Raw genomic sequence first — 13,100 nt, 5'->3', positions numbered from 1 at the left:
AGGTTGGCTATTTCTTCCTGGTTCCATTTTGGGAGTTTATAGTTTTCCAGGAATGCATCCATTTCATCTAGGTTGCTAAGCTTATTGGCATATAACTGTTGATAATAACTTCTGAAGATTGTTTCTACTTCCTTGGTGTTAGTAGTGATCTCTCCCTTTTCACTCATAATTTTATGAATTTGGGTTTTCTCTCTTTTCTTTTGGATTAGTGTGGCCAATGGTTTATCTATCTTATTGATTCTTTCAAAAAGCCAGCTTCTAGTTTCATTGATACTTTCTACTGTATCTCTGGTTTCTACCTCATTGATCTCAGCTCTAATCTTGATTATTTCCCTTCTTATGTGCAGAGTTGGTTTGATTTGTTGTTGATTCTCCAGTTCTTTAAGGTGTAGAGACAGCTGCTGTGTTCTGGATTTTTCTATTTCTTTGAGAGAGGTTTGGATGGCTATGTATTTCCCCCTTAGCACCGCCTTTGCTGTATCCCATAGGTTTTGGAATGAAGTGTCTTCATTGTCATTGGTTTCCATGAATTGTTTCAGTTCTTCTTTGATCTCCTGGTCGATCCAAGCATTCTTAAGCAAGGTGGTCTTTAGCTTCCAGGTGTTTGAGTTCCTTCTGAACTTTTCCTTGTGATTGAGCTCCACTTTCAAAGCATTGTGATCTGAGAATATGCAGGGAATAATCTCAGTCTTTTGGCATCTGTTGAGTCCTGATTTATGACCCAGTATGTGGTCTATTCTTGAGAAGGTTCCATGTGCACTTGAGAAGAATGAGTATTCTGTTGTTTTAGGGTGGAATGATCTGTATATATCTATGAGGTCCATCTGGTCCAATGTGTCATTCAATGCTCTTGTTCCTTTATTGATTTTCTGCCTCAGTGGTCTGTCTATTTCTGAGAGAGGCATGTTAAGATCTCCTACTATTAATGTATTAATATCAATATGACTCTTTATCTTGATTAACAGTTTTCTTATGTAATTGGCTGCTCCCATATTGGGGGCATAGATATTTACAATTGTTAGATCATCTTGGTGGATAGTCCCTTTAAGAATGATGTAGTGCCCTTCTGTATCTCTGACTACAGTCTTTAGTTTAAAATCTAATTTATCTGATAGGAGAATCGCTACCCCAGCCTTCTGGCATGAAAGATGCTTCTCCATCCCTTCACTTTCAGTCTGGGTGTATCTTTAGGTTCAAATGGGTCTCTTGTAGACAACATATGGATGGGTCCTGTCGTTTTATCCAATCTACAACCCTGTGCCGTTTTATGGGCACATTTAGGCCATTCACATTGAGAGTGATTTTTGATAGATACATTTTTATTGACATCGTGTTACCTTTGAAGTCTTTCTTTCTTAGATTGTCTCTATATTTCTGTTCAATGCTATTCTTAGGATTTTTCCTCTTTTATAGAACCCCCACTTAATATTTCCTGTAGTGTCGGCTTGGTGGTTGCATAGTCTTTTAAGCCTTGCCGGTCTTGGAAACTCTTTATCTCTCCATCCATTTTGAATGTCAGTCTTGCTGGATAAAGTATTCTTGGCTGCATGCTCTTCTCATTTAATGCCCTGAATATATCTTGCCAGCCTTTTCTGGCTTGCCAGGTCTCTGTGGACAGGTCTTACATTATTCTGATGGACTTTCCTCTGTAAGTAAGGAGCCTATTTGTCCTAGAGGCTTTCAAGAGATTATACCTACAATTATGATTCCTCAATTTGACTATCAAGTGCCTTGATGTTTTTTTGGAATGTATAATCTTGGGTGGAGACCTTTCGGCCTCTAGTACATGAACGCTGGTTCCATTCGCGAGATTAGGAAAATTTTCATGAAGAACTTGTTCCACTATATATTCTAGACTTCTTTCTTTCTCCTCCCCTTCAGGGATTCCAATAATTCTGACGTTAGAATGTTTCATGGCATCATTTATTTCCCTGATTCGGTTTTCATGAAACATGAAACATGGGTTTCATGAAACCCAGTTTTCATGGTTTCTAAGCTGTTTGTTCCAGGCTTCCTCCTGATCCTTTCTCTCTACCTGTTTGTCCTCCAGATCACTAATTCTATCTGCTGCCTCAGTTACCCTAGCTTTGAGAGAATTTAGATTAGATTGGAACTCATTGAGAGCATTATGAACCTCAGCCCTGGTAGCTTTTAACTCCACCCTAACATTGTGAACATCATCTCTGGTCGCTTTCCGCTCCACCCTAATCAATTCTGTTTGGTCATCCATGGCTTTCACCAAGCTAGCTATTCCCTGGATAATTGTTAGCCTGAATTCTCTTTCTGGCATATTGTCTTTGTTGATGGCCTTTAGCTCTGTTACAGAAGGTCCATCCTCTGGATTTTTCTTCTGTTGGGCATTGCTCCTCCTAGTCATTTTGGTGAGAGATGACTGAACAGATGTAGCTGGATGTATCGACCATGGTGCAGTCAAGGTGCACCCTGGAACACTTCTGAGTAATCAGGATTCCCCACCCATACAAGAGACAAAAGAAAAGAAAAAAAAAAAAAAGAGGAGAAAAAAAAGAGAAAGAGAGAGAGACAGGAAAGAAAGGAAAGATGAAAGAGAAGGTTCAGCCCAAACGGGCCCCAAGGTAAGATTTATGAAGTCTACAAATAAAACCAGAGAAACACAAAGACTAATAAAAGTATATGACAAGAGAAAAAAAATACATATATATATATATATATATATATGCAAATAAAGGAAGAACCTCATCAAAAAGAACCCCAAGTGTAAGATTTATATACTATCAGGACAAACACAAAAACACAGAAACAATGGTGGGAGAAAAAGATGGGAGAGTGGTTATAAATTCTCAGTGTGGGCGAGGAAGGTTGTTTTCATTCTTCCTGGATGTATCTTGATACCTTTGTTAAATGACAACTTTCCTAAGATAAAGGGGGATTAAAAATTGGTTTACCTATAGGGGTAGCATTGATTGGGGAAAGTTTAACTCTATATGACTATTAGAAAATTAAAAAAAAAGGAATAAACTAGACTAAACTAAACTAATTTTTTAAAAAAAAAATTCAAAAAATAGAAATCCAAAAGAAAAACACAGGTGTATGTATCAAAAAGTTCAGGTTAGAAGGTTATTATGGAACTTGCTGTATCGGACATCTCACTGTGTTGGTAAATAGGTTAAAAAATTATCTATATAAAAAAAAAAATGAACCAGAATAGTGGGAACGAGTTAAAAGTAAAAGTTGTCCTATGAAGTAGTGGTGGTTGTTCTCTTGTAGTCTTTTTTTTTTTTTTTCCCTTTCTTGGTTGGTTTTCTGGGGGAGGGACCTGCCACATGGGTTTTCAGTCAATGATGCTCCCTGAGTTAATTCCCCCCACCCCCCTCAAGGAGGTGGGCTCTGAGGAAACTGTTGTTTTTTTTTTTTTTTTTTTTTTTTTTCAGGCTTTTGTTCTCTGGTGGCTTTTATGTTTGTTCACTTTTTTTTTTTCTCTCACCCTGATTAATATGAGAAGAGATTAATATGAAAAGAGAGAAGATGGGGCGCCTGGGTGGCTCAGTGGGTTAAGCCGCTGCCTTCGGCTCAGGTCATGATCTCAGGGTCCTGGGATCGAGTCCCGCATCGGGCTCTCTGCTCAGCAGGAAGCCTGCTTCCTCCTCCTCTCTCTCTCTGCCTACTTGTGATCTCTCTCTGTCAAATAAATAAATAAAATCTTAAAAAAAAAAAAAAAAAATGAAAAGAGAGAAGAACCACATGGTCCTCTCAATCGATGCAGAAAAAGCATTTACAAAATCCAGCATCCGTTCCTGATTAAAGCGCTTCAAAGTATAGGGATAGAGGGAACACTCCTGAACTTCATCAAATCTATCTGTGAAAGACCCACAGCAAGTATCATCCTCAATGGGAAAAAGCTTGCAGCCTTCCTGCTGAGATCAGGAACACGACAAGGATGCCCACTCTCACCACTCTTGTTCAACATGGTATTAGAGGTCCTAGCAACAGCAATCAGAAAACAAAGAGAAATAAAAGGTATCCAAATTGGCAATGAAGAAGTCCAACTCTCTCTCTTCGCAGATGACATGATTCTTTATATGGAAAACCCAAAAGACTACACCCACAAACTACTAGAACTCATACAACAATTCAGCAATGTGGCAGGATACAAAGTCAATTTGTATCAGAAATCAGTTGCTTTCTTATACACTAATAATGAAAATACAGAAAGGGAAATTGGAGAATTGATTCCATTTACTATAGCACCAAGAACCATAAGATACCTGGGAATAAACCTAACCAAAGATGTAAAGGAACTGTACTTGAGGAACTACAGAACACTCATGAAAGAAATTGAAGAAGACACAAAAAGATGGAAGACCATTCCATGATCTTGGATCAGAAGAATAAACATTGTTAAAATGTCTATACTTCCTAGAGCAATCTATACTTTTAATGCCATTCCATTCAAAATTCCACTGGTATTCTTCAAATAGCTGGAGCAAATAATCCAAAAATTTGTATGGAATCAGAAGAGACCCTGAATCGCTAAGGAAATGTTGAAAAACAAAAATAGAACTGGGGGCATCACGTTACCTGATTTCAAGCTTTACTACAAAGCTGTGATCACCAAGACAGCATGGTGCTGGCATAGACCAGTGGAAACCAGAGTAGAGAGCCCAGATATGGACCTTCAACTCTATGGTCAAATAATCTTCGACAAAACAGGAAAAAATATACAGTGGAAAAAAGACAGTCTCTTCAATAAATGGTACTGGGAAAACTGGGCAGCTATATGTAGAAGAATGAAACACGACCATTCTCTTACACAGTACACAAATATAAACTCAAAATGGATAAAAGACCTCAATGTGAGACAGGAATCCATCAGAATCCTAGAGGAGAACATAGGCAGTAATCTCTTCGATATCAGCCACAGCAACTTCTTTCAAGATATGTCTCCAAAGGCAAAGGAAACAAAAGTGAAAATAAACTTTTGGGACTTCATCAAAATCAAAAGCTTCTGCATAGCAAAGGAAACAGTCAAGAAAACAAAGAGGCAACCCACGGGATGGGAGAAGATATTTGCAAATGACAGTACATACAAACATATCAAAAAATGGGCAGAAGATAGGAACAGAGACTTCTCCAATGAAGACATACAAATGGCTATCAGACACATGAAAAAATGTTCATCATCACTAGCCATCAGGGAGATTCAAATTAAAACCACATTGAGATACCACCTTGTACGAGTTAGAATGGCCAAAATTAGCACAGGAAGCAACATGTGTTGGAGAGGATGTGGAGAAAGGGGAACCCTCTTCCACTGTTGGTGGGAATGCAAGTTGGTGCAGCCTCTTTGAAGTACAGTGTGGAGATTCCTCAAGAAATTAAAAATAGAACTTCCCTATGACCCTGCAATTGCACTATTGGGTATTCATCCAAAGATACAGATGGAGTGAAAAGAAGGGCCATCTGTACCCCAATGTTTATAGCAGCAATGGCCACGGTTGCCAAACTGTGGAAAGAACCAAGATGCCCTTCAACAGATGAATGGATAAGGAAGATGTGGTCCATATACACTATGGAGTACTATGCCTCCATCAGAAAGGACGAATACCCAACTTTTGTAACAACAAGGACGGGACTGGAAGAGATTGTGCTGAGTGAAATAAGTCAAGCAGAGAGAGTCAATTATCATATGGTTTCACTTATTTGTGGAGCATAACAAATACCAAGGAGGCCATGGGGAGTTAGAGAGGAGAAGGGATTTGAGGGAAATTGGAAGGGTAGGTGAACCATGAGAGACTATGGACTCTGAAAAACAATCTGAGCGTTTTGAAGGGGTGGGGGGTGGGAGGTCAGTACCAGGTGGTGGGTATTATAATGAATACTGTTATGCTGAAAATAAAAATAAATTTAAAAACATATTAAAATTATACATCAGGACCTTTCCTTTCTCATCATTTTGCATTTTCACAGAACATGCATGTTAATTTTTAGAAAACAGAAAAATGTGTTAAAACGATGAGATTAAGGCTATAAGTGTACTCTCAAAAACGTAAATAAGAATGAGAATTGATCTATAGGCTAATTTGAAGAAGATCAATGCAGCTTTATTATTTTCACTTAAATTTTGTTGTGTTAATGTACACAACTTATCTAAAGGTTTACGTTTCTCTATTTTGCATGTAATTTAATTTTTCAAGGCTGTGACGTATACCTGAGAGCATCCTAGCAAAGATCACAGGTCCCTGTATACAGATGCGACCATACTGAATATTTTACAAGCTGTTCCTGACCTGATGATTCAGCTGCCTCAGATGTCTTTCTTCCTACTTTTATTTGTGTAAGTCATTTGAAGAACACTAACAATTGATTTTACATGAATATAGTAGAATTTGCTAACCAGTCTGAATAGTCTGTGACTTTCTCAGCATCTGTCACACCCAAAGCGCTTCTGAAGCACCACCATGGTGGTCTGGAATAACAGTGTTACTATGGAACTCACCTTTCTCTTAGAGGGCTTCCATGGGCTGAAGTCTGTTCATGCTTGGCTCTCAATTCCATTTTGTCTTGCATACCTGGAGGCCTTTCTAGGCAACATCACCATCCTCTCTGTTATCTGGAATGAGTCTTCACTCCACCAGCCCATGTATTATCTGCTGTCCATCCTGGCAATAACTGACCTGGGCATGTCCATGTCTACACTCCCCACGATATTGGCCATGTTATGGTGGGAAGCCCTGGAAATCAAAGTAGGAGCCTGTTTTACTCAGCTCTTCTTCATCCACACCTTCACGTTCCTGGAATCTTCAGTGCTGCTGGCCATGGCCTTTGACCGATTCATGGCTATATGTCATCCACTGCACTACTCAAGCGTCCTCACCAATGATATGATTGGTAAGACTGGTTTGGGTTGCTTGCTACGAAGTGCAGGAGTCGTGATGCCCACCCCCATATTACTAAGGTGTTATCATTATTGCCACACTAATGTCCTCAGCCACCCCTTTTGCCTGCATCAGGATATTCTGAAATTACCCTGCTCTGATGCCAGTGTCAACAACATCTATGGGTTGTGTGTGGTCATTATCACACTGGGAACAGACTCAGTCCTCATCCTCCTCTCCTATGTCCTAATTCTCCATGCTGTACTAGGCATTGCATCTTGTGAAGAGCGACTAAAGGCACTCAACACTTATTTTTCCCATGTATGTGTGGTGCTTATCTTCTTTGTACCTGTAATAGGGGTATGCATGGACTATCACTTTGGGAAACACCTGCCTCCCATAGTCCACATTCTCATGTCAGACGTTTACCTGCTTCTTCCACCAGTACTCAATCCCAACATCTATATCTGACATCTGACATCTGCTTGGTGTCAGGACCAAGCAGATTCGTCTTGGAATTTTAGAAAGCATATGGCATTGGTCTGGAGGAAACTTTTCTCCATCAGATTCTTAAAGGTGCAGCTTTCTAGATAGGTGATTTTTTGGAGAATTCCTTGAATCTCTTTCAGTTCTAAGTTTCTTGTTTGTAAATTTGAAATTTTGTCATTGTTCTGATGATGTCTTTGCATTATGTGAACATCTTTGTGTCCTCATACATTATGAGGATTTTAATATAACAAAATAATCTTTTTAATTACATACTGTATTGTTTTCTAAAATAATAATACAACTTAGATCTCTTAATAATTCAAAGACCCAGATAAGGTTATCTTTGGTAGTCTGTGATCCACACACAAAACCCCAGTGCCCAACTGTTGTGGAAAAATTTATTTCAAGAAAGTAGTCTTGTCTTGGGGGAACTTGGGTGGCTCAGTGGGTTAAAGCCTCTGTCTTTGGCTAGGATCATGATCCCAGGGTCCTGGGCTCAACCCCCATGTCAGGCTTTCTGCTTAGCAGGGAGCCTGCTTCCTTCTCTCTCTCTCTCTCTCTGCTTGCCTCTCTGCCTACTTGTGATCTCTGTCTGTCAAATAAATAAATAAAATCTTTTAAAAAAGAAAGAAAGAAAGAAAGAAAGAAAGAAAGAAAGAAAGAAAGAAAGCAAGCTAGCTTGTCCTGTAGTGGTCCTGAAATTTTGAAGACCCTACCAAACCCAGTCTTCTCTCTGTCAAATATCATCCCTATAACTGACTTCTTAACCTTATCCTTTTATACTTACCTGTGTATCCTCTTCATTTAGCCCTTGTACAGCTATTAGAAATCATAATCACCTGCTGGTGTTGAGATAAGCACCTAGGTCATGATTGCTCACCCAAAGTCAACATATAGTCAGTGGGAAAATTAAGCAGGAATGCACTCACCACACTGAGATCAAGAGGATATCACTAAATCTGGAATGTAGATGGTTTCGGAGAACATTTACCCACACAATCAGGTTATAACTTGGGCAAAAACAATTAAGCAATCAAACATTAAATACAAGACAAACATTTCATTTCTGTTTATTGTTATGATGGAGTAGCAGGGATCAGATTTATTCCCTCACCTTCAACAACTAAGTAACAGTCAGAAAGTTTATAAAATAATAGTTCTCAAAACTGGATAAAAAGGAAACAAAGGAAATGATCTCTAAAAGAAGGGGAAAATAACATGAGCCCAAACACTGACCTGATCTTACTTACTTACTGGAAATTTATCAAGTCACAGATAGGGGCAGAGAACCCAAACTGAGTCTGATGGTCTCCCTGAATGACAACGTAGAATACCAGAGAGGAGAGAGAGCTGTGTGTAGACAAATACATGACCTCAGGACATTCCTCAGAAGCCTTCAGTTGTGCACTGGTCAGTGTATGTCTGTGAAGAAATTACCATGGCAAGGAAAGAGCCACCAGAAAGGAGCAGAGGGAGCAGAGATAAGACCTGAGACCAGTCATATCTCAGGTCTCATATATGACTGAGAGGAGTTCCTATGCTTACAGGCAGTGTGAAGAAACCTTGTAATGAACAGAATATTTGGCTATGTACATGGAAGGGTGTTACCTTTAGTAATGACCCCATTATCTCACCCAATTACCATACCAGTTCCTGTGGACCAAAAGCTATATTTGGTCTTTCCTAACAAAGCCTGAAGAAAAGTCTTGAAGGGGTTAAAGCCATTTCCTTTTAACTTTATGACACACAGGAATAAAGGTAAAATATATATTTAGAGAAGTACAAAACAGTGAGCACAATTTATTTTGTGTCTTTTCTTTTGGAAACCAACAGCCTGGAAGAAGCATACATTATGCCTCCTAATATATTTTATAGGAATAGATGGCATGTTCTAGTCCTATAAAGGCCTGTTCTCAGACCATGATGGGACCAGTAGGCCCACCTAATTCAATGGATCTGTGTCAGGAATTTCACTGTAGAACACATTTAAACAAGATTCTCAACTGACAGCTTGCCAATGATAAAGTTGAAGCTCTTTGTATTCATTTGTTTGACATTAAAAAAAAAAAAAATCCCTCCATTTGATTCAGAACTCAGGGCTCAGATAGGACAAAAAGTTTTTAAATCTTGGAGTGCTTCTTAAATAGCCACACATATTTTTATAAAAATCAGTACAAGCATAGGAAAAAATGTTTAACAAAATATCTCATAATATTAGGAAGGAGGGAAATCATGACTAAAATATGAAATAATGAAAAATATACATAGACAATCAATCCAGAAAACCATTTGTCAACAAAGAAGAGTTATAAAGAGAAAGGGAAAAAAAAAAGGGAGATACTAAATTAAAACTAATTTCCAACTTTTACTGTCATAGATCTGTACCTTAGAAAGGTCCAATTCACTTAGTAAATGAGGATGAATTTTCAGAAATTTAAGAAGATGATACTATATATTTCAAATAGGAAAGAAAAATCAAAAGAGCTTACCTGCAAGAAAAGGAATTACAGTGGTATCAGAACCCTTGAATTCCACATGGAGGATAGATGATAAATGTAATCATGCTTATCAAATCATCTTCAACCAATATAACTGTATTAGTTCACTAGGGTTGTGGCAACAAAGTGCCACAGGCTGGGTGGCTTAAACAACAGACATTTCTTGTTTCCCAATTCCTGAGGCTGTAAGTCTGAGAGGGAGGGATCTGCAGTGCTGTTTCTTCCTCAGAACTCAGAAAAAGTGTTTATTCCAGGCCTCAGGCCTAGATTACATGGCGCCTTCCTGATGTACTTGTGTTTTCTTACAGAGCTTTTTTGTTTTAATAAGAATACCAGTCAGGTTAAATCAGGGGCCCACCCTACTCTAGTATGATCTAATTTTGACTTAAATTATTACATGTGTAATGACCCTATTCCTGAATAAGGTCATATTCTAAGGTACTGGGTATTAGTATGTCAACATATAAATTTATGGCAGAAGGGACACAGTTTAACCAGTAATGACTAAACCCAAAATATCAATCAGAGTTGAGGGCAAAATATTTCACGCATACAGAGATGTTGAAATTCTACCTCCCATTCATTCTGTTTTTGGAACTTAATATAAGGATGTGTTCCACAAAAAGTAAGGAGCTGTCTGTGAAATGGGAAGACATGAGTTAAGAAAAAAGGGGATTCCAAACAGGAGAGTAGAATAGGGAATTCCCAGCTAGGCACATGAAAAGCAAACAGATCAGACTAGAGCTAAAGAACTGAGGCCACTCAGAAGGAGGTCTTTCAGGGAAGAAAACAGGAAGAAGAAAAAGGCAGTGGCAGAAGAGGAGGAGGAGGAGAATTAAATCTGTATCTGTTGAGATATTTCACATTTTAAGTTTCTGAAAAGATAATCCAAACTGTCTTAGTCATTAAAAAGAATTTATTGGTTTTTACAACAAACAGATGTTGGTCTTGTTTAATATAACAGTTATTTGAATAAATAAACTGCATCAGTTGGGACTAAGTTTGTTTTAATATTTGCTGATGAGATTCTGTGTCTCACTTTGCTCCTAAAATTAGCTGCCTTCATGGATCCAAGATATCTCTCAGCATCTCTCAAGATTCGATGTGTCCTACCTCATACTCAAGAAGGAAGAAATGTACCATTAAGAAAATGTCTTAAAATTGATTTCGATTTTGTACAAAGACCTTATTGGATCCAAGAGAATATTTCACTGTATATGTACAGGTGAAAAAAACTATAAGTTTGCAGGAAGTAGCTTGAATGTTTGTAGAGAATGATGGAGAAGATTGGTAATGGTCAAATGAGAGAAAGATATTCCTTCTCATACGTTGTAGTCAGTGTTTTATTTCATAAGCCTAAATGCCATTTTAGGAAGGTTCCCAGAAACTTCAGCTGCGTGATAAAGGGATATAATTTCTTCAATCCAAAAAGATCACATTCTAATAAAATCCACTTGATTTTTGCAAGATTTTTTTTAAAGATTTTATTTATTAATTTATTTGACACAGAGAGAGAGATCACAAGTAGGCAGAGAGGCAGGCAGAGAGAGAGGGGGAAGCAGACTCCCCGCTGAGCAGAGAGCCCAATGCGGGGTTCTATCCCAGGATCCTGAGATCAAGACCTGAGTCAAAGGCAGTGTCTTAACCCACTGAGCCATCCAGGTGCCCCTGCAAGATTGATTCTAATATTTGAAAAGAAAAATTTTTTAAAGATTTTATTTATTTCACAGACAGATGTCGCAAGTGGGCACAGAGGCAGGCAGAGAGAGGGGGGAAGCAGGCTCCCTACTGAGCAGAGAGCCCAATGTGGGGCTCCAACCCAGGACCCTGAGATCATGACCTGAGCTAAAGGCAGAGGCTTTAACCCACTGAGCCACCCAAGCACCCTGAAAAAAAATTTTTTTAAAGATTTTATTTATTTATTTGAGAAAGAGAAAGAAAGCCTGAGCCCATTGTGGGGAGGGGCAGAGAGGGAAGGAGAAGCAGACTCAGCAGGGAAACTGATTGCTTGATCTCAGGACCCTAGGATCAGGACCTCAGTCTTAGGCAGTGCATAACTGACTGAGCCACCCAGATGCCCCTGAAAAGAAAATATTTAATGTTATTAGAGATTTCAGAAGAAAAATGGCTACAGAGTTGGCAGTGATTGGTGATTCCTAAACTTTCTCTGCATGAACAATATCTATGCATCTGTTCTTGTGAGCTGAAATTTAGAAGATGAAGAAGAAACAAATTATGACTGACCAGTACTTTGTATATGACACTGACCTAAATGCTTCAGATGTTATGCCTGAGTTTTCATGCCTGAGAGACCACCAAGGAGCCAAGCACCGATGCAATCACACGATGGTTTATTTGACAAGCTTAAGCTTGGGCCCAAGTATACCTGACACAGCAAAGTAGGGACTTGGACCCCGAACCAGATTATAGTCAGAGTTTTTAAAGGCAGGTGAGGGGTGGACTCGGGGGTGGGTGAGGACAAAGGGGATTAGGGATGGTGTAAGTCTCTAAGGAATTTTGGAAGCAAGGTCTCCAGGACCTTGAGGGGCTAACTATTGTTGGGAGAAAGGTTATTTATTACCAGTAATAAAAATCTTCTCGTGAGACTCTTTAGATGTATATCAGTGGACCATATGCTTGGGAATGATTCTCGACACTATCTTGGAGGTTTAGAGATAAAGTTTCCTAAAGGAATTGTTAAAGGAGACTTACAGGATCATGGTTGGATCTGTTGGAGAAGTGGTCGGTCAGGCTAGGATTGTCCTTAGCAAAACCTCAAGGTGAGGGCAGTTGAGTCCCCAGAGGAGAGCCACTCTGTCTGATTCAAGTGTTTTTCAGTAGGTAAGGAATTTTAATGATTTTCTTCTGCCTCTGTTTCCCACATCAGCTAAACTTGAGGTGGAATGACCTTAATTTTCTTGGCCTCCACACAGAGAGATCTAATTTGTATCAAATGTACCCAGTGAGAAAGACATTATTTTGATCCCCATTTTATAGAAAAGGAAACAGGCACAGAAATGATACATAAGTCATCCAAAGTCAAGCAGCTAATGTGGCAGAGCCAGAACTTGAATCAGCACTCTGATACCAGTATTGAAATTTTGGCACTAATCAATAGGACTTTTGAAATTTGAAATCGTGCTTATGATAGGGAATTCATGTACAGAAAACAATGTGGAAAAAAGATCATGGATCTCTGCCCTGGGTGCTACTTGGGGAAACTCAAAACAGCTTTATGAGAAGAGGTTGGAAAAAACTT

At 38.9% G+C, this 13,100-nt stretch overlaps 1 protein-coding gene across 1 annotated transcript; it reads left to right on the top strand.

Moving 5' to 3' along the window:
* The first annotated feature begins 6,437 nt into the window (after window positions 1-6,437).
* LOC131821009 (olfactory receptor 51L1-like) lies at window positions 6,438-7,325 on the top strand. The gene has a single exon (XM_059156817.1). The coding sequence runs from the start codon at window positions 6,438-6,440 to the stop codon at window positions 7,323-7,325; it is 888 nt and encodes a 295-aa protein (XP_059012800.1).
* Window positions 7,326-13,100: the final 5,775 nt, after the last annotated feature.

The sequence above is a fragment of the Mustela lutreola genome, chromosome 1 (genome assembly GCF_030435805.1).
Source record: "Mustela lutreola isolate mMusLut2 chromosome 1, mMusLut2.pri, whole genome shotgun sequence".
Classification (NCBI taxonomy): Eukaryota; Metazoa; Chordata; class Mammalia; order Carnivora; family Mustelidae; genus Mustela; species Mustela lutreola.
The sequence above is the reverse complement of the archived record's forward strand: the minus strand, read 5'-3'. Positions and strand labels throughout refer to the sequence as shown.